Here is a 25,092-nt window from a genome sequence, read left to right as displayed (position 1 = left end):
GACACACAGGCTAGAATTAGTCCGAGGGGAATGCGATGTTTTATCGCACTCCACTCGCACTGTTTTTCTCGCCGTGTGGCTTAGGCCTAACAGTCTCTCACCCCTCCAATCTATTCTAAACTCTGCTGCACGGTTAATCCTCCTCTCCCCTCGCTACTCCCCAGCCTCTCCTCTCTGCCAATCCCTTCACTGGCTTCCTATTGCCCAATGCAAAACCCTAACTATGACTTACAAAGCCATCCACAACCTGTCTCCTCCCTACATCTGTGACCTAGTCTCCCGGTACTTACCTGCACGCAACCTCAGATCCTCACAAGATCTCCTTCTCTACTCCCCTCTCATCTCCTCTTCCCACCATCGCATCCAAGATTTCTCCCGTGCCTCCCCCATACTCTGGAATGCTCTGCCACAACACATCAGATTCTCGCCTACCTTGACAAGCTTCAAAAGAAACCTGAAGACCCGCCTCTTCCGACAAGCCTACAACCTGCCGTAACCCTCAGTCTGATACAGTGCCGCACAATCAACTTTACCCTAACCTACTGTATCCTCAGCTATCCCTTGTAGACTGTGAGTCCTCACAGGCAGGGACCTCTATCCTCCTGTACCTGTCTGTGTCTTCTATTGTTCATGATTATTGTACTTCTTCCTACTATGTATACTCTTTCAAATGTAAAGCATCATGGAATAAATAATATTAGCTAATACATCCAATTAGAAATGTAATATAGTTCTCCTGATATAGCCATGTCTCTTACCTCATGTGTAAGGCATTGCTGCTTATGTATCTATGGTTATTAATAGTTCTCCTGATTGGCTATGTCTCTTACCTCATGTGCAGGGCATTGCAGCTTGAATATGCATGGTTATTAACAGTTCTCCTGATATAGCCATGTCTCTTACCTCATGTGCAGGGCATTGCAGCTTAGGTATCCATGGTTACGACCACAAGCAACTAACTGTCACTATATGAGTGAATGTAACCATAGATTCCAAAACTGTAATACCCTGCACATGAGGTAAGAGACATGGCTATATCAGGAGAACTGTTCATAACCATGGATACCTAAGCTGCAATGCCCTGCACATGAGGTAAGAGACATGGCTATATCAGGAGAACTGTTCATAACCATGGATACATAAGCTGCAATGTCCTGCACATGAGGTAAGAGACATGACTATATCAGGAGAACTGTTCATAACCATGGATACCTAAGCTGCAATGCCCTGCACATGAGGTAAGATACATGGCTATATCAGGAGAACTGTTCATAACCATGGATACATAAGCTGCAATGTCCTGCACATGAGGTAAGAGACATGGCTATATCAGGAGAACTGTTCATAACCATAGATACCTAAGCTGCAATGTCCTGCACATGAGGTAAGAGACATGGTTATATCAGGAGAACTGTTCATAACCATGGATACCTAAGCTGCAATGTCCTGCACATGAGGTAAGAGACATGACTATATCAGGAGAACTGTTCATAACCATGGATACCTAAGCTGCAATGCCCTGCACATGAGGTAAGATACATGGCTATATCAGGAGAACTGTTCATAACCATGGATACATAAGCTGCAATGTCCTGCACATGAGGTAAGAGACATGGCTATATCAGGAGAACTGTTCATAACCATGGATACCTAAGCTGCAATGCCCTGCACATGAGGTAAGAGACATGGCTATATCAGGAGAACTGTTCATAACCATGGATACATAAGCTGCAATGCCCTGCACATGAGGTAAGATACATGGCTATATCAGGAGAACTGTTCATAACCATGGATACATAAGCTGCAATGTCCTGCACATGAGGTAAGATACATGGCTATATCAGGAGAACTGTTCATAACCATGGATACATAAGCTGCAATGCCCTGCTTATGAGGTAAGAAACATGGCTATATTGGGAGAACTGTTCATAACCATGGATACATAAGCTGCAATGCCCTGCACATGAGGTAAGAGACATGGCTATATCAGAACTATACTACATTTCTAATTAAATGTATTTGCTAATATTATTACACCTACTACATATTGGGGGGGGATCTTGGAAATGGGAATACCCCTTTAAGTCAAGTCATTTTCTGGTCATGTGGATGCCTTTCTTTGAGCAGAATTTGTGCAAGCAAACCAGTTATATATTCATCATGCTTTCATTATATAGTGCCATCATATTCCGCAGCGCTGTATACACACCATCCTCACTGCCCCCTTCGGGGCTCGCAATCTACATTCCCTATCACTTTTTCTTTGGAATGTGGGAGAAATCTGGAGGAAACCCACGCAAACAAATGGAGAACATACAAACTCCTTGCAGATGTCATCCTTGGTGGGATTTAAACCCAGGACCCCAGCGCTGCAAGACTGCAGTGCTAACCACTGAGCCACCGTGTTACCACAATATGAATATATGAACTGTATATTTTTATAGAAATCCGAAAAACATTACCTATTTGGGTCTTCAAGGACTGTTAGAAAAAAAAAAAAGTACAGGTCTGATCTTGCAGGAAAAGCAGCTAAACTTACTCTATTTGTCATTTTCGGGACGTGTGGTGGTGGTTTATGCTTTATGGTGGCTATCCAGAAACAGGGTAATAAGTCAGGGTACTGCATTTTTGGCGGTTTGGTCAAGTTTCTTTTTTAAAGGGACAACCCATTCTTAAATGACGTAGTCTCCCTTGCCAAGTAAAAACATCATCTACGTACCTCCCGCACCAGCGCAGTTTCGGCAATGTGGGGTCTCACATGACATTATTATTCTATGTGAACCCTGCAGGCAATCAGTGACCGCTATTGGGCTTGCTGGACTCTTAAAGTTAGTCCAAAGGCGTGAATTTTGAAGAAATGGAAAAAATGAGAGCGTAGCCGCTGATAGCAGCCGCTGATTGACTTTAGGGCTCACGAGGCATAATATGTGGGAGGAGGGTACATGGTGCTTTCATTTTGCAAGGGGGAATACTTAGGTAAAGAGTAGATACCCATATAGTGGAGAACCCTTTTAATACCAGGCCAAAATATAAGCAATTGACTCCAATCCAAAAGTTCAGTTTGGTGCCGTTATAAAGAAGCAGAGGAGAGAACATACCTTAAGAAGATCATCTTCCTTCTCAAAGCAAAACACCTGTGAACCGACAATGCTGGCGCATTTACCCAGGGTGAAGACATTACGGATGAAGGGATCCTTCTCCCCCTGCCGCAGCACCATGTTGGCAATCTGGATGACCGGGTCTTTGTCCGGCTCAGGGAAGACTCCTACACGGAGGAGATGGGATAATTACTGATCACACAGTAAAGCAGAGACAATGATTTTTTTTATCCTCATATTGAATATGGGGATGCTGAAAACTGCATTCGGTGGGATGAATGGAGCGGTTGTTGGGCGTCCAACCTGCTTTTCAATTTTGTATGGAAAATAAAAGTGTCCTGTTGGGGATAGACGTTCCCAATAATGTATCTGACTGGTTTGAATCCCAGAGGTTGGACTGTTGTAAATACATTTTCCATTTTGGGGCTCCCTCTTGTGGTCAGTGCTGGCGGTGCAGTTGACTTGTGGAATGAGAGCCAGACACCTGTAGAGGACTGGCAATCAGGCCTTTCAGATTGGACCTATATAACTGAGTAGTTTTCTCCTGTTACTTGCCGGTGCTCAATGGATCTCCTGTGTGCTAAGGACATTCTGTAACCAGCCCTGTGCACTACCAGAACTCCTCTCAGATAAGTTGGTCTGCTTATTGTTTCCACTTTCTTGGTGTTTTTTCTGTTTTGATACTAATGCTTGATTCCTATTTTGTCTGTGCGGAGTTCTTGGTGGAATTGGATCATTCCCTGCTGGGAGTGTCTGTATACTTAGCTCCACGATTCTGCTATGTATTGTGTTTTGTCATGCTTGGTATTAAATTCAGTCCCTCATCTAGATTAGTGTTTTTGGATTCCAGTAACATCAGAGTACTGATATAGTGGGGGAGAGCCTGTGTGACCTCGGGGTCTTTCCATATCAGGCATGCTGAGATTTATTAGGGTTTTTATGGCTGCAGACAGTGCTCTTTCCTATCCTTTCCTATAAAGATAGTTTGGGCCTCATCTTTGCTAAATCTGTTTTCTGGCTTTGTATTGTGTTTTCCTATATCACCGTAGTCTTTATATGTAGGGGCTTATCTATATCTTTGGGGATTGCTCCGAGGCAGATTAGCTTTGCTTATATTTCTATCTGCAAGAATATTTAGTTCTCCAGCTGTGTCTAGACGACCAGGTCATCGTAGGCTCGTCCCACGGCTACTTCTTGTTGTGTGTCAGGATTAGGTCTGCAGTCCGTTAAGGTTCCAGCCACTCTGGTTACTTTTTGGGTTTCCTCATTTTTGATCCTCCTCGGTCACTGAATCATAACATTGGACCTCCCCAATCTGAAGTTATCACCTACGCTATGGATAAGTCCTTTAAATTTATGTGGTGCAAGACCAATTACCTTTCCTTCCAGCACATTCAATGTCAAAACTTAGAACTCGAAGAGGTGCGATCTTCTGCCATTCTCCTTCGGCGGGATGACTGATGAGATCCGACCAACTGATATCAACCTCCAACTGGACAAGAGCCATCTGCATGGAGAACAAATGCAGGTTAGAGGATCGGCCACCGCTAAGAAAGCAAAGTGTGCCCAGGGAAATACTCTCCCCTCACCTTTCTGGGGTCTTCTTTACTGGCATCCCCTCCTTGATTCTCCTTACGTATATGATATTTACCGGCAGGAAGCTCAATCCAGTTACACCCAACAATATCATTGTCCACCATAAACCTAAATGGCAAAATATGCAATAATGAAGAGGATGAAATGAGATTTACCTTTTATAATGGGGGGGGGGGGTAAAGAAGGGAATTTTGTTTACTTACCGTAAATTCCTTTTCTTCTAGCTCCTATTGGGAGACCCAGACAATTGGGTGTATAGCTTCTGCCTCCGGAGGCCACACAAAGTATTACACTTTAAAAAGTGTAACCCCTCCCCTCTGCCTATACACCCTCCCGTGGATCACGGGCTCCTCAGTTTTGGTGCAAAAGCAGGAAGGAGAAAACTTATAAATTGGTCTAAGGTAAATTCAATCCGAAGGATGTTCGGAGAACTGAAGACCATGAACCAAAAGAACAATTCAACATGAACAACATGTGAACACAAAAGAACAACCAGCCCGAAGGGAACAGGGGCGGGTGCTGGGTCTCCCAATAGGAGCTAGAAGAAAAGGAATTTATGGTAAGTAAACAAAATTCCCTTCTTCTTTGTCGCTCCATTGGGAGACCCAGACAATTGGGACGTCCAAAAGCAGTCCCTGGGTGGGTAAAAGAATACCTCGATAAATAGAGCCGAAAAAACGGCCACCTCTTACAGGTGGGCAACCGCCGCCTGAAGGACTAGCCTACCTAGACTGGCGTCTGCCGAAGCATAGGTATGCACTTGATAGTGTTTCGTGAAAGTGTGCAGACTAGACCACGTAGCTGCCTGACACACCTGCTGAGCCGTAGCCCGGTGCCGCAATGCCCAGGACGCACCCACGGCTCTGGTAGAATGGGCTTTCAGCCCTGAAGGAAGCGGAAGCCCAGAAGAACGGTAGGCTTCGAGAATCGGTTCCTTGATCCACCGAGCCAAGGTTGACTTGGAAGCCTGCGAACCCTTACGCTGGCCAGCGACAAGGACAAAGAGCGCATCTGAACGACGCAGGGGCGCCGTGCGAGACACGTAGAGCCAAAGTGCTCTCACAAGATCCAAAGAGTGCAAATCCTTTTCACACTGGTGAATTGGATTAGGGCAAAATGAAGGCAAGGAGATATCCTGATTGAGATGAAAAGGTGATACCACCTTAGGGAGAAATTCCGGGACCGGACGCAGAACCACCTTATCCTGGTGAAACACCAGGAAGGGGGCTTTGCATGACAGCGCTGCTAGCTCAGACACTCTCCGAAGTGATGTGACTGCCACTAGAAAGGCCACCTTCTGCGAAAGACGTGAAAGAGAGACATCCCGCAGCGGCTCGAAAGGTGGTTTCTGAAGAGCCGGTAGCACCCTGTTAAGATCCCAGGGTTCCAGCGGATGCTTGTAAGGTGGGACTATGTGGCAAACTCCCTGCAGGAACGTGCGGACCTGCGGAAGCCTGGCTAGGCGCTTTTGAAAAGAAGGGAATTTTGTTTACTTACCGTAAATTCCTTTTCTTCTAGCTCTAATTGGGAGACCCAGACAATTGGGTGTATAGGCTATGCCTCCGGAGGCCGCACAAAGTATTACACTCAAAAGTGTTAAGCCCCTCCCCTTCTGCCTATACACCCCCGTGCTCCCACGGGCTCCTCAGTTTTGGTGCAAAAGCAAGAAGGAGGAAAAAGAATTATAAACTGGTTTAAAGTAACTTCAATCCGAAGGAATATCGGAGAACTGAAACCATTCAACATGAACAACATGTGTACACAAAAAAAGGGGCGGGTGCTGGGTCTCCCAATTAGAGCTAGAAGAAAAGGAATTTACGGTAAGTAAACAAAATTCCCTTCTTCTTTGTCGCTCTATTGGGAGACCCAGACAATTGGGACGTCCAAAAGCAGTCCCTGGGTGGGTAAAATAATACCTCGTAAAAGAGCCGTAAAACGGCCCCTTCCTACAGGTGGGCAACCGCCGCCTGAAGGACTCGTCTACCTAGGCTGGCATCCGCCGAAGCATAGGTATGCACCTGATAGTGCTTCGTGAAAGTGTGCAGGCTCGACCAGGTAGCCGCCTGACACACCTGCTGAGCCGTAGCCTGGTGCCTCAAAGCCCAGGACGCGCCCACGGCTCTGGTAGAATGGGCCTTCAGCCCTGAGGGAACCGGAAGCCCAGCCGAACGGTAAGCTTCGATAATTGGTTCCTTGATCCACCGAGCCAGGGTTGATTTGGAAGCCTGTGACCCTTTACGCTGGCCAGCGACAAGGACAAAGAGTGCATCCGAGCGGCGCAGGGGCGCCGTACGAGAAATGTAGAGTCTGAGTGCTCTCACCAGATCTAACAAGTGCAAATCCTTTTCACATTGGTGAACTGGATGAGGACAAAAAGAAGGTAAGGAGATATCCTGATTGAGATGAAAGGGGGATACCACCTTAGGGAGAAATTCCGGAACCGGACGCAGAACCACCTTGTCCTGGTGAAACACCAGGAAAGGGGCTTTGCATGACAGCGCTGCTAGCTCAGACACTCTCCGAAGTGAAGTGACTGCTACTAGAAAAACCACTTTCTGCGAAAGGCGTGAAAGAGAAATATCCCTCATTGGCTCGAATGGTGGTTTCTGAAGAACCGTCAGTACCCTGTTCAGATCCCAGGGTTCTAACGGCCGCTTGTAAGGAGGGACGATGTGACAAACCCCCTGCAGGAACGTGCGTACCTGTGGAAGTCTGGCTAGGCGCTTCTGGAAAAACACAGAGAGCGCCGAGACTTGTCCCTTAAGGGAGCTGAGCGACAAACCCTTTTCCAGTCCAGATTGAAGGAAGGACAGAAAAGTGGGCAAAGCAAAAGGCCAGGGAGAAATACCCTGAGCAGAGCACCACGACAGGAAAATTTTCCACGTCCTGTGGTAGATCTTGGCGGACGTTGGTTTCCTAGCTTGTCTCATAGTGGCAATGACGTCTTGAGATAACCCTGAAGACGCTAGGATCCAGGACTCAATGGCCACACAGTCAGGTTGAGGGCCGCAGAATTCAGATGGAAAAACGGCCCTTGAGATAGCAAGTCTGGTCGGTCTGGTAGTGCCCACGGTTGGCCGACCGTGAGATGCCACAGATCCGGGTACCACGACCGCCTCGGCCAGTCTGGAGCGACGAGGATGACGCGGCGGCAATCGGCCCTGATCTTGCGTAACACTCTGGGCAACAGTGCCAGCGGAGGAAACACATAAGGGAGCTGAAACTGCGACCAATCCTGAAGTAAGGCGTCTGCCGCCAGAGCTCTGGGATCTTGAGACCGTGCCATGAACGCTGGTACCTTGTTGTTGTGCCGGGACGCCATGAGATCGACGTCCGGCACCCCCCAGCGGCAACAGATCTCCTGAAACACGTCCGGGTGAAGGGACCATTCCCCTGCGTCCATGCCCTGGCGACTGAGATAATCTGCTTCCCAGTTTTCCACGCCTGGAATGTGAACTGCGGAGATGGTGGAGGCCGTGGCTTCCACCCACAGTAGAATCCGCCGGACTTCCTGGAAGGCTTGCCGACTGCGTGTGCCGCCTTGGTGGTTGATGTATGCCACCGCTGTGGAATTGTCTGACTGAATTCTGATCTGCTTGCTTTCCAGCCACTGCTGGAACGCTTTCAGGGCAAGATACACTGCCCGTATTTCCAGAACATTGATCTGAAGCGAGGACTCTTGCTGGGTCCACGTACCCTGAGCCCTGTGGTGGAGAAAAACCGCTCCCCACCCTGACAGACTCGCGTCCGTCGTGACCACCTCCCAGGATGGGGGTAGGAAGGATTTCCCTTTCGATAATGAAGTGGGAAGAAGCCACCACCGAAGGGAAGCTTTGGTCGCCTGCGAGAGGGAGACGTTCCTGTCGAGGGACGTCGGCTTCCTGTCCCATTTGCGAAGGATGTCCCATTGAAGAGGACGCAGGTGAAACTGCGCGAAAGGAACTGCCTCCATTGCTGCCACCATCTTCCCCAGGAAGTGCATGAGGCGTCTCAAGGTGTGTGACCGACCTTGAAGGAGAGATTGTACCCCTGTCTGTAGTGACCGCTGCTTGATCAGCGGAAGCTTCACTATCGCTGAGAGGGTATGAAACTCCATGCCAAGGTATGTCAGCGATTGGGCCGGTGTCAGATTTGACTTTGGAAAATTGATGATCCACCCGAAACTCTGGAGAGTCTCCAGGGTAGCGTCGAGGCTGTGTTGGCATGCCTCTAGAGAGGGTGCCTTGATCAACAGATCGTCCAAGTACGGGATCACCGAGTGACCCTGAGAGTGGAGGACCGCTACTACAGTAGCCATAACCTTGGTGAAAACCCGTGGGGCTGTTGCCAGGCCGAACGGCAGTGCCACGAACTGCAGGTGTTCGTTCCCTATGGCGAAGCGCAAGAAGCGCTGGTGCTCTGGAGCAATCGGTACGTGGAGATAAGCATCCTTGATATCGATCGATGCAAGGAAATCTCCCTGGGACATTGAGGCGATGACGGAGCGGAGGGATTCCATCCGGAACCGCCTGGTCTTTACGTGTTTGTTGAGAAGTTTCAGGTCCAGGACAGGTCGAAAAGACCCGTCCTTCTTTGGGACCACAAACAAGTTGGAGTAAAAACCGTGGCCCTGTTGCTGCAGAGGAACAGGGACCACCACTCCTTCTGCCTTCAGAATGCCCAGCGCCTGCAGAAGAGCCTCGGCTCGCTCGGGAGGCGGGGATGACCTGAAGAATCGAGTCGGGGGACGAGAGGTGAACTCTATCTTGTAACCGTGAGACAGAATGTCTCTCACCCAACGGTCTTTTACCCGTGGCAGCCAGGTGTCGCAAAAGCGGGAGAGCCTGCCACCGACCGAGGATGCGGAGTGAGGATGCCGAAAGTCATGAGGAAGCCGCTTTGGTAGCGGCACCTCCGGTGGTCTGTTTAGGACGTGACTTAGACCGCCATGCATCAGAGTTCCTTTGATCTTTCTGAGGCCTTTTGGACGAGGAGAATTGGGACCTGCCCGCGCCCCGAAAGGACCGAAACCTCGACTGCCCCTTCCTCTGTTGGGGTATGTTCGGTTTGGGCTGGGGTAAGGATGTATCCTTTCCCTTGGATTGTTTGATGATTTCATCTAAACGCTCGCCAAACAATCGTTCGCCCGAAATTGGCAAACTGGTCAAGCGCTTTTTGGAAACAGAATCTGCCTTCCATTCCCGTAGCCACAAGGCCCTGCGGAGTACCACCGAATTGGCGGCTGCAACCGCCGTACGGCTCGCAGAGTCCAGGATAGCATTAATAGCGTAAGACGCAAATGCCGACGTCTGAGTGGTTATGGACGCCACCTGTGGCGCGGACGTGCGTGTGGCTGCGTCAATTTGCGCTTGACCTGCTGAGATAGCTTGTAGCGCCCATACGGCTGCGAATGCTGGGGCAAAAGAAGCGCCGATAGCTTCATAGATGGATTTCAACCAGAGCTCCATCTGCCTGTCAGTGGCATCTTTGAGTGAAGCCCCATCTTCCACTGCAAGTATGGATCTAGCTGCCAGTCTGGAGATTGGAGGATCCACCTTGGGACACTGAGTCCAGCCCTTGACCACGTCAGGGGGGAAAGGGTAACGTGTATCCTTAAGGCGCTTAGAAAAACGCTTATCTGGACAAGCATGGTGATTCTGGACTGCCTCTCTGAAGTCAGAGTGGTCCAGAAACATACTCGGTGTACGCTTGGGAAACCTGAAACTGAATTTCTCCTGCTGGGAAGCCGACTCCTCCGCCGGAGGAGCTGGGGGAGAAATATCCAGCATACGATTGATGGACGCAATAAGGTCGTTCACTATGGCGTCCCCGTCCGGAGTATCAAGATTGAGAGCGGCCTCAGGATCAGAATCCTGATCAGCTACTTCCGCGTCATCGACCAGCGATTCCCCTCGCTGAGACCCTGAACAATATGATGATGTCGAGGGAAAATCTAAGCGAGCTCGCTTAGTCGGTCTGGGGCTGGGGTCTGTGTCAGAACCCTCAGCTTGGGATCCATGAGATACCCCGGGAGGACATTGTTGGTCCAGCTGAGGTGGGCCCGGGAACAAAGAATCAACAGAGTCCCTGTGCTGAGATACCGGCCTGGACTGCAAGGCTTCTAGTATCTTAGCCATAGTCTCAGAGAGTTTTGCAAACTCCGTCCCCGTCACCTGAACAGTGTTAGCAGGTGGCTCCCCCTGGGCCCCTCTTAGCAGAGGCTCCGGCTGAGTAAGAGCCACAGGGGCCGAACAGTGCACACAATGAGGGTCAGTGGAACCTGCCGGTAGCGGGGTCGTACATGCGGCGCAGGCAACATAATAAGCCTGTGTTTTGGCACCCCTGCCTTTCGTGGGCGCCATGCTATTATCTTCCCTGAGCAACACAATAGGGTATATAGCCAGAAATCAACTGTGCACTATACAGTGTAAAATAAACATATAATGTTACACTACTGCACAATGGGGCTAGCACCACAGGTGCTGCTTACCACCCGCTTAAAGCGGTTGTGAGGCCACCAGAGTCCCTGCCTGGGTCTCCCAGATTTTGTCCCCCTCTGCAGCGTCCGAGGAGCTGACAGGAATGCGTCCTGAGGAGAGGAGGGAGCCGTGGGCGTGACCCAGAAAGAGCGGGAACTGGTGCCTGCACTGTGCACAGTGAGAGGGGTGGAGTATGCAAAACATGCTCCAGCCCTCAGTGCTGCTCGTTCTGTGCAGCTTCCCGCCCTTCCCCTGCCTGTCAGGGCTGAGGGCGGGAGGAAAAGGAAACTAGGCCGCAAAAAGCCGGGGACTCTAGTAATAAACGCGGCCGCCGTATATGCGCGGCCAGCGCGGAAGTCCCCGGCGCACTACAAGTCCCAGCCGCGCCGCAGTATTTCCAAGGCAGCGGCGGTCAATGCGGCAGTCCCTCTACATAAACACACTCAGCAACGCTGAGTGTGTAATGGCACATATTAACCCGGTCAGCTCCGCGGTCCCCGGTGCACTAGCACACCCAGCAAAGCTGGAGTGTTGCTGTGCGCGGTCCCCACGGGGACACAGAGTACCTCCAAGTAGCAGGGCCAAGTCCCTGAACGATACCCGGCTCCTATCCAGCAGGCTCCACAGGAGTTGTGGATGAAGCATGGCCTCAGTGCCTGAAGACCGATAGGATCCCACTTCCACCAGAACCCTGAGGGGGATGGGGAAGGAAAACAGCATGTGGGCTCCAGCCTCCGTACCCGCAATGGATACCTCAACCTTAACAACACCGCCGACAAAAGTGGGGTGAGAAGGGAGCATGCTGGGGGCCCTATATGGGCCCACTTTTCTTCCATCCGACATGGTCAGCAGCTGCTGCTGACCAATCTGTGGAGCTGTGCGTGCGTGTCTGACCTCCTTCGCACAAAGCAAAAAACTGAGGAGCCCGTGGGAGCACGGGGGTGTATAGGCAGAAGGGGAGGGGCTTAACACTTTTGAGTGTAATACTTTGTGCGGCCTCCGGAGGCATAGCCTATACACCCAATTGTCTGGGTCTCCCAATAGAGCGACAAAGAAGAAGGGAATTTTGTTACTTACCGTAAATTCCTTTTCTTCTAGCTCCTATTGGGAGACCCAGACGATTGGGTGTATAGCACTGCCTCCGGAGGCCACACAAAGCATTACACTAAAAAGTGTAAGGCCCCTCCCCTTCTGGCTATACACCCCCAGTGGGATCACTGGCTCACCAGTTTTAGTGCAAAAGCAAGAAGGAGGAAAGCCAAGAACTGGTTTAAACACATTCAACCCGAAGTAACGTCGGAGAACTGAAAACCGTTCAACATGAACAACATGTGTACCCGAAAAACAACCAAAAATCCCGAAGGACAACAGGGCGGGTGCTGGGTCTCCCAATAGGAGCTAGAAGAAAAGGAATTTACGGTAAGTAACAAAATTCCCTTCTTCTTCGGCGCTCCATTGGGAGACCCAGACGATTGGGACGTCCAAAAGCTGTCCCTGGGTGGGTAAAGAATACCTCATGTTAGAGCTGCGAAGACAGCCCTCCCCTACGGGGAGGCAACTGCCGCCTGCAGGACTCTTCTACCTAGGCTGGCGTCCGCCGAAGCATAGGTATGCACCTGATAATGTTTGGTGAAAGTGTGCAGACTCGACCATGTAGCTGCCTGGCACACCTGTTGAGCCGTAGCCTGGTGTCACAATGCCCAGGACGCACCCACGGCTCTTGTAGAATGGGCCTTCAGCCCTGATGGAACCGGAAGCCCAGCAGAACGGTAGGCTTCAAGAATTGGTTCTTTGATCCATCGAGCCAGGGTGGCCTTAGAAGCCTGCGACCCTTTGCGCTTACCAGCGACAAGGACAAAGAGTGCATCCGAACGGCGCAGGGGCGCCGTGCGGGAAATGTAGATTCTGAGTGCTCTCACCAGATCTAACAAATGTAAATCCTTCTCATACCGATGAACTGCATGAGGACAAAAAGAAGGCAAAGAGATATCCTGATTAAGATGAAAAGAGGATACCACCTTCGGGAGAAACTCCTGAATGGGGCGCAGCACTACCTTGTCCTGGTGGAAGACCAGGAAGGGAGCCTTGGATGACAGCGCTGCTAGCTCCGACACTCTCCGAAGAGAGGTGATCGCTACCAGAAAGGCCACTTTCTGTGATAGTCTAGAAAGTGAAACCTCCCTCAGAGGCTCGAAGGGCGGCTTCTGGAGGGCAACTAGTACCCTGTTCAGATCCCATGGATCTAACGGCCGCTTGTACGGGGGTACGATATGACAAACCCCCTGCAGGAACGTGCGTACCTTAGGAAGTCGTGCTAGACGCTTCTGAAAAAAGACGGATAGCGCCGAAACTTGCCCTTTAAGGGAGCCGAGCGACAAACCTTTTTCCAACCCAGATTGGAGGAAAGAAAGAAAGGTAGGCAATGCAAATGGCCAGGGAGACACTCCCTGAGCAGAGCACCAGGATAAGAATATCCTCCACGTTCTGTGGTAGATCTTAGCGGACGTGGGCTTCCTAGCCTGTCTCATGGTGGCAACGACCCCTTGGGATAATCCTGAAGACGCTAGGATCCAGGACTCAATGGCCACACAGTCAGGTTCAGGGCCGTAGAATTCCGATGGAAAAACGGCCCTTGGGACAGTAAGTCTGGTCGGTCTGGTAGTGCCCACGGTTGGCCGACCGTGAGATGCCACAGATCCGGATACCACGCCCTCCTCGGCCAGTCTGGAGCGACGAGTATGACGCGGCTGCAGTCGGATCTGATCTTGCGTAGCACTCTGGGCAAGAGTGCCAGAGGTGGAAACACATAAGGGAGCCGGAACTGTGACCAATCTTGCACTAAGGCGTCTGCCGCCAGAGCTCTTTGATCGCGAGACCGTGCCATGAAGGTTGGGACCTTGTTGTTGTGCCGGGACGCCATTAGGTCGACGTCCGGCGTTCCCCAGCGGCGACAGATTTCCTGAAACACGTCCGGGTGAAGGGACCATTCCCCTGCGTCCATGCCCTGGCGACTGAGGAAGTCTGCTTCCCAGTTTTCCACGCCGGGGATGTGAACTGCGGATATGGTGGAGGCCGTGGCTTCCACCCACATCAGAATCCGCCGGACTTCCTGGAAGGCTTGCCGACTGCGTGTCCCCCCTTGGTGGTTGATGTATGCCACCGCTGTGGAGTTGTCCGACTGAATTCGGATCTGCCTTCCTTCCAGCCACTGCTGGAAGGCTAGTAGGGCAAGATACACTGCTCTGATTTCCAGAACATTGATCTGAAGGGTGGACTCCTGCTGAGTCCACGTACCCTGAGCCCTGTGGTGGAGAAAAACTGCTCCCCACCCTGACAGACTCGCGTCTGTCGTGACCACCGCCCAGGACGGTGGTAGGAAGGATCTTCCCTGTGATAATGAGGTGGGAAGAAGCCACCACTGCAGAGAGTCTTTGGCCGTCTGGGAAAGGGAGACTTTCCTGTCCAGGGATGTTGACTTCACGTCCCATTGGCGGAGAATGTCCCATTGAAGTGGGCGCAGATGAAACTGCGCAAACGGAACCGCCTCCATTGCCGCCACCATCTTCCCGAGGAAGTGCATGAGGCGTCTTAAGGAGTGCGACTGACTTTGAAGGAGAGCCTGCACCCCAGTCTGTAGTGACCGCTGCTTGTCCAGCGGAAGCTTCACTATCGCTGAGAGAGTATGAAACTCCATGCCAAGATACGTTAGCGATTGGGTCGGTGACAGATTTGACTTTGAGAAGTTGATGATCCACCCGAACGTCTGGAGAGTCTCCAGTGCAACAATCAGGCTGAGTTGGCATGCCTCTTGAGAGGGTGCCTTGACAAGTAGATCGTCCAAGTAAGGGATCACAGAGTGTCCCTGAGAGTGCAAGACTGCTACCACTGCCGCCATGATCTTGGTGAACACCCGTGGGGCTGTCGCCAGACCAAATGGCAGAGCTACGAACTGAAGATGGTCGTCTCCTATCACGAAGCGTAGAAAGCGTTGGTGCTCTGTAGCAATCGGCACGTGGAGATAAGCATCTTTGATGTCTATTGATGCTAGGAAATCTCCTTGAGACATTGAGGCAATGACTGAGCGGAGGGATTCCATCCGGAACCGCCTGGCGTTCACATGCTTGTTGAGCAGTTTTAGGTCCAGAACAGGACGGAATGAGCCGTCCTTTTTTGGCACCACAAATAGATTGGAGTAAAAACCTTGTCCTTGTTCCCGAAGGGGAACAGGGACCACCACTCCTTCTGCTCTTAGAGAATTCACCGCCTGCAGAAGGGCATCTGCTCGGTCGGGATGTGGGGAAGTTCTGAAGAACCGAGGCGGAGGACGAGAACTGAACTCTATCCTGTACCCGTGAGACAAAATGTCTGTTACCCACCGGTCTTTGACCTGTGGCAGCCAAATGTCGCAAAAGCGGGAGAGCCTGCCACCGACCGAGGATGCGGAGGGAGGCGGCCGAAAGTCATGAGGCAGCCGGCTTGGAAGCGGTACCTCCGGTTGCTTTCTTGGGGCGTGAGTGAGCCCGCCAGGAATCAGAGCTCCTTTGCTCTTTCTGCGTCCCTTTGGACGAGGAGAATTGGGGCTTGCCCGAGCCTCGAAAGGACCGAAACTTTGACTGCCACTTCCTCTGTTGAGGTTTGCTTGATCTGGGCTGGGGTAAGGAAGAGTCCTTACCTTTGGACTGTTTAATGATTTCCGCCAATTGCTCACCAAACAGTCTGTCTCCAGACAATGGCAAGCTGGTTAAACATTTTTTAGAAGCAGAATCTGCTTTCCATTCTTTTAACCACAAGGCTCTGCGCAAAACTACAGAGTTGGCGGATGCCATTGAGGTACGGCTCGTAGAGTCCAGTACCGCATTGATAGCGTAGGTCGCAAACGCGGACATTTGCGTAGTTAAGGACGCCACTTGCGGCACTGCTGGACGTATGAAAGAGTCCACCTGTGCCAGACCAGCTGAAATAGCTTGGAGCGCCCACACGGCCGCGAATGCTGGAGCAAACGACGCGCCAATAGCTTCATAGACAGATTTCAACCAAAGGTCCATCTGCCTGTCATTAGCATCTTTAAGTGAAGCCCCATCCTCCACTGCAACTATGGATCTAGCTGCAAGCCTGGATATTGGAGGGTCCACTTTTGGACACTGGGTCCAGCGTTTGACCACGTCAGGGGGAAAGGGATAACGTGTATCCTTAAGGCGTTTGGAAAAACGCTTGTCCGGATAAGCATGGTGTTTCTGGATTGATGCTCTGAAGTCAGAGTGGTCCAGAAAAGTACTAAATTTACGCTTGGGATACAGGAAATGGAATTTCTCCTGCTGGGCAGCTGCCTCCTCTGCTGAAGGGGCTGGGGGAGAAATATCCAACAGCCTATTGATGGCCGCTATAAGGTCATTCACCATGGCGTCACCATCTGGCGTATCCAAATTGAGTGCGGTGTCAGGGCTAGACTCCTGATCACCCACCTCTGTCTCATCACATAGAGACCCATCTCTCTGAGACCCTGACCCGCGTGATGACGTGGAGGGTCTCTCCCAGCGAGCTCGCTTAGGCGGCCTGGGACTGTCATCGGAGTCAGAGCCCTCAGCCTGTGATGCCTGGGATCCCCTTGAAGTACGGATTAGTTCCAACTGAGGGGGACCGGGGAACATAGACACAGCCGTGTCCATGGTCTGAGCAACTGGCCTGGACTGCAAGGTCTCCAGGATTTTTGTCATAGTCACAGACATCTTATCAGCAAAGACTGCAAATTCTGTCCCCGTCACCGGGGCAGGGTTCACAGGCGTCTCTGCCTGGGCTACCACCACAATAGGCTCTGGCTGACGAAGTGCCACTGGGACTGAACATTGCACACAATGAGAGTCGTTGGAGCCTGCTGGTAGATTAGCCCCACATGCTGTACAAGCAGTGTATACAGCCCGTGCCTTGGCACCCTTGCGTTTTGTGGATGACATGTTGTTGTCTCCTCAGAGCAAGATAGGGTATACAGCCATGAAGCGACCGTACAGTGCAGTATATATATATATATATCTGGTACAGGAAAAAGTACACCAATACAACACTGTGGCACAAGTGGGGCCAGCACTAATGTGCTGCTTACCGCCCGCTAAACGCGGGTGTGTGGTCGCCAGAAATCCCTAGTCTGGGTCTCCCAGAGCCTGTGTCCGTCCTCCAGCCAGACTGCATGCAGGAATGGCTGCCGGCGTCCTGTGGAGGGGGGGGCGGGCCCTGGGCGTGCTCAGACAAAAAGCGGGAAAACTGCGTGCCACTGTGCCTAGTGAGAGGGCTGGAGCATGTAAATAAGGCTCCAGCCCTCGGCGCTGACGATTGCACAGCGTCTGTCCCATTCCCTGATTGACAGGGAGGGGGCGGGAACGAAGCGGAGCTAGGCCGCAAAAGCCGGGGACTAGATTTATAAGCGCCGCCGCCGTAAAAGCGCGGTCGGCGCTAAGTCCCCGGCGCACTACAAGTCCCAGCCGCGCCGCCGCTCCGAGAGTGGCCGGCGCGGTAGTTCCCAGTACATGAAGTCGCACAGCTAAGCTGCTGTGACTCAAACCCCAGCGTGCAGCGCTACTGTCCCCGGCGCACTAACACACCCAGCAAGTCTGGCGTGTGCGTGCCTGTCTGTACGGGGACACAGAGTACCTGAAAGTTGCAGGGCCTTGTCCCTGAACGGTACCCAGCTCCGTATCCAGCAGGTTCAATGGGTCTGTGGATGGAGCCCGGCCTCAGGGCTTGGGGGCCGGTAAGATCCCACTTCCTCAGAGCCCCTCAGGGGGATGGGGAAGGAAAGCAGCATGTGGGCTCCAGCCTCCGTACCCGCAATGGGTACCTCAACCTTACAAACCACAAGTGGGGTAAGAAGGGAGCATGCTGGGGGCCCTATAAGGGCCCTCTTTTCTTCCATCCGACATAGTCAGCAGCTACTGCTGACTAAACAGTGGAGCTATGCGTGGATGTCTGACCTCCTTCGCACAAAGCAGAAAACTGGTGAGCCAGTGATCCCACTGGGGGTGTATAGCCAGAAGGGGAGGGGCCTTACACTTTTTAGTGTAATGCTTTGTGTGGCCTCCGGAGGCAGTGCTATACACCCAATCGTCTGGGTCTCCCAATGGAGCGCCGAAGAAAATACGGAGAGCGCCGATACTTGGCCCTTGAGAGAGCCAAGTGACAAACCCTTGTCCATTCCGGATTGAAGGAATGAAAGAAAAGTGGGTAAGGCAAACGGCCATGGAGTAAAACCGTTATTAGCGCACCAGGATAGGAAGATTTGCCAAGACCTATAATAGATCTTGGCGGACGTAGGCTTCCTGGCCTGTCTCATGGTGGCAATGACATCCTGAGATAACCCTGAAGACGCTAGGAGCCAGGACTCAATGGCCACACAGTCAGGTTGAGGGCCACAGAATTCAGATGGAAAAACGGGCCTTGTGACAGCAAGTTTGGGCGGTCTGGAAGCGCCCACGGTTGACCCACCGTGAGATGCCACAGATCCGGGTACCACGACCGCCTCGGCCAGTCTGGAGCGACGAGAATGGCGCGACGGCATTCGGACCTGATCTTGCGTAACACTCTGGGCAGCATCGCCAGAGGAGGAAACACATAAGGCAGTAGAAACTGCGACCAATCCTGAACTAACGCGTCCGCCGCCAGAGCTCTGTGATCCTGAGACCGTGCCATGAATGCCGGGACTTTGTTGTTGTGCCGTGACGCCATGAGATCGACGTCCGGCGTTCCCCAGCGGCGACAGATCTCTCGAAACACGTCTGGGTGCAGAGACCATTCCCCCGCATCCATGCCCTGACGACTGAGAAAATCTGCTTCCCAGTTTTCTACGCCCGGGATGTGAACTGCGGAGATGGTGGAGGCTGTGGCTTCCACCCACTGCAGAATCCGTCGGACTTCCTGGAAGGCTTGACGACTGCGAGTGCCGCCTTGGTGGTTGATGTATGCGACGGCAGTGGCGTTGTCCAACTGGATACGGATCTGCCTGCCCTCCAGCCACCGATGAAAAGCCAATAGGGCTAGATACACTGCCCTTATCTCCAGAATATTGATCTGAAGGGATGACTCTATCGGAGTCCAGGTTCCCTGAGCCCTGTGGTGGAGAAAAACCGCTCCCCACCCTGACAGGCTCGCGTCCGTGGTGACCACAGCCCAGGTTGGGGGTAGGAAGGATTTTCCCTGCGATAGAGAATTGGGAAGGAGCCACCACTGAAGTGACGTCTTGGTTGCAAGGGAAAGTGAGACGTTCCTGTTGAGGGAAGCCGACCTCCTGTCCCATTTGCGGAGAATGTCCCCTTGGAGTGGCCGAAGATGGAATTGCGCGAACGGGACTGCCTCTATAGCTGCCACCATCTTCCCTAGGAAGTGCATGAGGCGCCTTAAGGGGTGTGACTGACTCCGAAGAAGGGATTGTACCCCTGCCTGCAGAGAAAGCTGTTTGTCGCTCGGAAGCTTGACTAACGCTTGCTGGGTATGAAACTCCATCCCAAGGTACGTCAGTGATTGGGTCGGTGTCAACTTGGATTTCGGGAAGTTGATGATCCACCCGAACCGCTGGAGAGTCGCCAGAGCGACAGATAGACTTTGTTGACACGCCACCCGAGACGGGGCCCTGACTAGGAGATCGTCCAAGTAGGGAATCACCGAGTGGCCCTGAGAATGCAGGACCGCCACAACGGATGCCATGACTTTGGTGAAAACCCGTGGTGCTGTCGCCAAGCCGAAGGGCAATGCCACGAACTGGAGGTGTTCGTTCCCGATGGCGAAACGCAGGAAACGTTGATGCTCGGGTGCGATCGGTATATGGAGATAAGCATCCTTGATGTCGATCGATGCTAGGAAGTCTCCTTGTGACATTGAGGCGATGACCGAGCGGAGGGATTCCATCCGGAACCGTCTGGTTCTCACATGTCTGTTGAGTAGTTTGAGGTCCAGAACGGGACGGAATGACCCGTCCTTTTTTGGCACCACGAACAAGTTGGAGTAAAATCCGCGACCACGTTCCTGAAGGGGAACGGGGATCACAACTCCTTCCATCTTTAGAGCGGCTACTGCCTGAAAAAGTACGTCGGCCTGAGCGGGGGGCGGAGAGGTTCTGAAGAAGCGAGCCGCAGGACGAGAGCTGAACTCTATCCTGTAACCATGAGACAGAATGTCTCTCACCCATCGGTCTTGAACATGTGGCCACCAGGCGTCGCCAAAGCGGGAGAGCCTGCCACCGACCGAGGATGCGGTCAGGGGAGGCAGAGAGTCATGAGGAAGCCGTCTTGGAGGCAGTGCCTCCTGCGGCCTTTTGTGGGCGAGACTTGGATCGCCACGCATAGGAGTTCCTCTGGCCTTTCTCCAGCCTGTTGGACGAAGAGGATTGGGACTTGGCGGAGGGACGAAAGGACCGAAATCTCGATTGAACCTTTCTCTGTTGAGGCCCCTTAGGTTTGGCCTGGGGTAAGGAGGAATCCTTTCCTTTGGATTCCTTAATAATCTCATCCAATCGTTCGCCAAACAAACGGTCGCCAGAAAACGGCAAACCGGTTAAGAACCTCTTGGAAGCAGAGTCTGCCTTCCATTCGCGCAGCCACATGGCCCTGCGGACTGCCACAGAGTTAGCGGATGCTACAGCTGTACGGCTAGCATAGTCCAGGACGGCGTTCATGGCGTAGGATGAAAAGGCTGACGCCTGAGAGGTCAAAGACGCAACTTGCGGAGCAGAATTACGTGTGACAGCATTAATCTCAGTCAGACAAGCCGAGATAGCTTGGAGTGCCCACACGGCTGCAAAGGCCGGGGCAAAAGACGCGCCCGTGGCCTCATAGATGGACTTCACCAGGAGCTCTGTCTGTCAGTGGCATCCTTTAGCGATGAGCCATCTGCAACCGATACCACGGATCTAGCCGCCAATCTTGAGATTGGAGGATCCACCTTGGGACAGTGAGCCCAACCCTTAACGACTTCAGATGGGAAGGGGTAACGTGTGTCAGTGAGGCGCTTAGTAACGCGCTTGTCCGGGACCGCTCTGGCCTTCTGGACAGCGTCTCTGAAGTTAGAGTGATCGAAAAACGCATTGCGTGTACGTTTGGGGAACCGAAACTGGTGTTTCTCCTGCTGAGACTCCGACTCCTCTACAGGAGGAGGCGGGGGAGAGAGATCCAACACCTGGTTGATGAACGAGATAAGATCATTTACTAAGGCGTCCCCTTCAGGTGTATCAAGGTTAAGGGCGACGTCAGGGTCAGAGCCCTGAGCTGCGACGTCCGCCTCGTCCTCCAGAGAGTCCTCAAGCTGGGATCCCGAGCAGCGTGAGGAAGTCGGGGAAGATTCCCAGCGAGCCCGCTTAGCCGGTCTAGGACTGTGGTCCGGGCAGGAGTCCTCCGCCTGAGACCTAGGGGCCAACCTGGGAGCGCGCTGCGGCACGGACCGAGAGGGGCCTGGAGGCGACGATCCAACAGGGCCCGGGGCCTGTGTAAGGGCCGGTCTGGACTGCAAAGCCTCTAGCAGCTTAGAAGACCATTTGTCCATAGACTGAGCCATGGATTCTGAAAGTGACTCAGAGAGTTTCTCAGCAAAAGAGGCGAACTCTGTCCCTGCAGCCTGGACAGGGGGAGCAGGGGGGTCTACATGAGCCGAGGGGCCCACTAGTGTCCGAGGCTCCGGCTGAGCAAGCGAAACAGGGGTCGAGCATTGCTCACAGTGAGGGTAGGTGGAACCCGCAGGTAACATAGCCCCACAAGAGGTACAGGCCGCAAAAAAACCCTGTGCCTTAGCAGCTTTGCCCCTTGTGGACGACATGCTGTTGTCTCCTAGGAGAGTGATCACTGAGGGTATATGGGAAAGGGGTATACAGCCCGACCGAACAGATACGTGTGTGTGTGTATATATATATATATATATATATATATATATATATATATATATATATATATATATATATATATCTATTCCGGCACCCTAGGGGGACCAGCACCGGGTGACCGGTGTGGCTTACCGACCGCTAACAAGCGGAGTGTGTCCTCCAGATTCCCTGCCTTAGATCCCCCGGAGCTGCAGAGCTGTTCACTGAGAATCCTCCACCGGCAGAATGCCAAAAAATGGCTGCCGGAGCTCTCAGGGGAGGAGTGGAGCCGTGGGCGGCGCCAGGAAAGTGCGGGAATCTGGGGTCCCCACAGTGATCAGTGAGGGGGGAGGAAAACATGCAGGATGCTCCAGCCCTCACATCCGACGTCAGGTCGGTAATCCCGCCCTTACCCCTGACAGGCAGGCCCGGGGGCGGGATTTTTGCGACTAGGCCGCGATGAAGCCGGGGACTAAATTTGAGACCGCGCCCGACAAGCAGGCACGGTCGGCGCGGAAGTCCACCGGCCTTCTCAATTCAGCAGCTGCCGCGGCTTCCGGGAAGAAGGTGCGCTCCCTGCACAGTCCCCAATGGGGACACAGAGTACCTTTGAGTTGCAGGGCCCGGTCCCTGAGGTTGAAGAGGCTCCGGTCCGGCAGGGTCCCACAGGGGCTGCGGAGGGAGTACGGTCCCAGTAAATGGATGACCGCTTAGGATCCCACTTCTCCCAGAGCCGCTAAGGGATGGTGAAGGAGACGGCATGTGGCTCCAGCCTCTGTACCCGCAATGGGTACTTCAACCTTAACAACACCGCCGACGTAGTGGGGTGAGAAGGGAACATGCCGGGGGCCCCGTGGGGGCCCTCTTTTCTTCCAACCGACATAACTAAGTATGACAATGCATGAGTGGATGTGTGCCTCCTTCCACACAAAGCATAAAACTGAGGAGCCCGTGATCCACGGGAGGGTGTATAGGCAGAGGGGAGGGGTTACACTTTTTAAAGTGTAATACTTTGTGTGGCCTCCGGAGGCAGAAGCTATACACCCAATTGTCTGGGTCTCCCAATGGAGCGACAAAGAAACTTGCATTAAGAGGATTCTGCGGGCATATAAGAATTGATGGCCTATTCTTTGATCTGTGGTAGTCCGTCACCGTCACTTCCACCGACCAAAGCTTGTCATTTCCAGGAGCAACTGGAGATGTTCAATGAATAATCTTCCATAAGTGTCGCCGTGTAGACCCCAGCCTAACCCAAAATCCTAAAATCTAACACAAAAATGTACACAATACCTGATTTCAAAGTCGATGTTGGCCTCATAGGCACTAAAGCAGCCAAACCGTATTCCTTGCTCCAGGAGACGCTTGGCTGGAGCTATTAGGCGGGGAAAGGCCATGGTGATTTTAAGAAAGGGAGCAATCTTCTTTCCATGATATCCGTACATATCTGCAAAATATCTCACTGTTACACATCAATCCATATAAAAAAGGGTTAAAAAGTAATGACTGACAGTTACATATCTCTAATTAATAACAATGCCTACCAAACCATATACAGAGCCTGGTAGAGGATAGGTCAGTGCTAGCATACCCGTACGGCTGCTATAGACCTGGGTGGTCCCGATGCCAGCGACTGTTCCATCCAGTTACTACATACCCCCTAACACCTCCCTCTTGGCCTTGATTGATGGCTCCATTGTTATGACAGGCAGTGAAATCTCCTGTATGTGCCCATGCCTCCTTGGCCCTGCCTGTGCTTACTCCCCCTACTGTGGGACACAGCCTTTCCGACATACGCAGCAGTCAGAACAGAGGAGCCAGGCAATGGGAGTTGCTGAATTTAGGGATGAGAGCTGGAGTACCTTGCAGGAGCGAGACCTAAACCCCATGGGCACTTTTCAGGACCCTCCCCAACTCCTGAACACTTGCAAGAACAAGTACAATCCCCCCAAGGTACTTGTCAGGATCGAAACCCACTCCCTCATATCCAGACAGTTGCTAGGAACGCGACCCATCAGGACCAGAACCGCACCTCTCTCCTTCCATCCAAGCACTTGCCAGGACCCACCCACCCAGGCACTTGCCAACGACAGGAAACCCCTACACCCCCAGGCACTTTTCAGGACAGGGAATCCTTACACCCCTAGGTACTTGCTAGGACAGGAACACCCTATAACCCAAGGTACTTACCAGGACAGGGAACCCCTACTCCCCTAGGCACTTGCCAAGACCTGGACTCATCTCCAATCACTTGCTTGGACAGGGACCCCTTATCCCCCCATGCACTTGCCAAAACAGAGACAATCTACAACCTGAGGTACTTGCCAGGACATGGACCCACCCACTTCAGGCACTTGCCAGGGCAGGACTCAGGAGAGGGACTCCTAAACCCACAGGCACTTGAAAGGACAATAACCCCAACCCCCCAGGCTCTTGCCAGGAAAGGGACCCCATACCCCCCCCCCCCTTCCCCAGCCACTTGCTATAACCAGTACCCATCCCTCAAGGCAGTCACCATACCCTTCCCTCAAGGCACTCACCAGGATCAGGACTCACCCCCTCATCCCCAGGCACTTGCCGTGACCGAACCCACCCCCACATCCCCAGGTACTTGCCATGACCGAACCCACCCCCTCTTCCCCAGGCACTTGCCATGACCGAACCCACCCCCTCTTTCCCAGGCACTTGCCATGACCGAACCCACCCCCTCTTCCCCAGGCACTTGCCATGACTGAACCCCACCCCCTCTTCCCCAGGCACTTGCCATGACCGAACCCACCCCCTCTTTCCCAGGCACTTGCCATGACCGAACCCACCCCCTCTTCCCTAGGCACTTGCCATGACCGAACCCACCCCCTCTTCCCTAGGCACTTGCCATGACCGAACCCACCCCCTCTTCCCCAGGCACTTGCCGTGACCGAACCCATCCCCCTCTACCCTTCCTGGAAAGTTGCCGGGGCTGGGATGTACCCCACCCCAGGAACTAGCAAGGATCGGGTTCCACACCACCAGGCACTTGCCATGACAAAAACCCACCACCTCCCAAGGCCCTTGCTTGACAGGGAGCCCCCCAGAAACTTATCGGGGTGAGAACTGCCCCAGGCACTTTCCA

The 25,092-nt window shown here is 52.6% G+C and overlaps 1 protein-coding gene across 1 annotated transcript in view; it reads right to left on the bottom strand.

Moving 5' to 3' along the window:
- POLD1 (DNA polymerase delta 1, catalytic subunit) overlaps nucleotides 1–25,092 on the bottom strand; it is a 181,564-nt gene that overhangs the window by 98,147 nt on the left and 58,325 nt on the right. The window contains 4 exon segments of the mRNA XM_075328482.1: nucleotides 3,099–3,265; nucleotides 4,476–4,605; nucleotides 4,688–4,802; nucleotides 23,274–23,427. Of these exon segments, the coding sequence (XP_075184597.1) occupies nucleotides 3,099–3,265; nucleotides 4,476–4,605; nucleotides 4,688–4,802; nucleotides 23,274–23,427 (566 nt within the window).

This window comes from Anomaloglossus baeobatrachus, chromosome 11 (genome assembly GCF_048569485.1).
Source record: "Anomaloglossus baeobatrachus isolate aAnoBae1 chromosome 11, aAnoBae1.hap1, whole genome shotgun sequence".
Lineage (NCBI taxonomy): Eukaryota > Metazoa > Chordata > Amphibia > Anura > Aromobatidae > Anomaloglossus > Anomaloglossus baeobatrachus.
The sequence above is the reverse complement of the archived record's forward strand: the minus strand, read 5'-3'. Positions and strand labels throughout refer to the sequence as shown.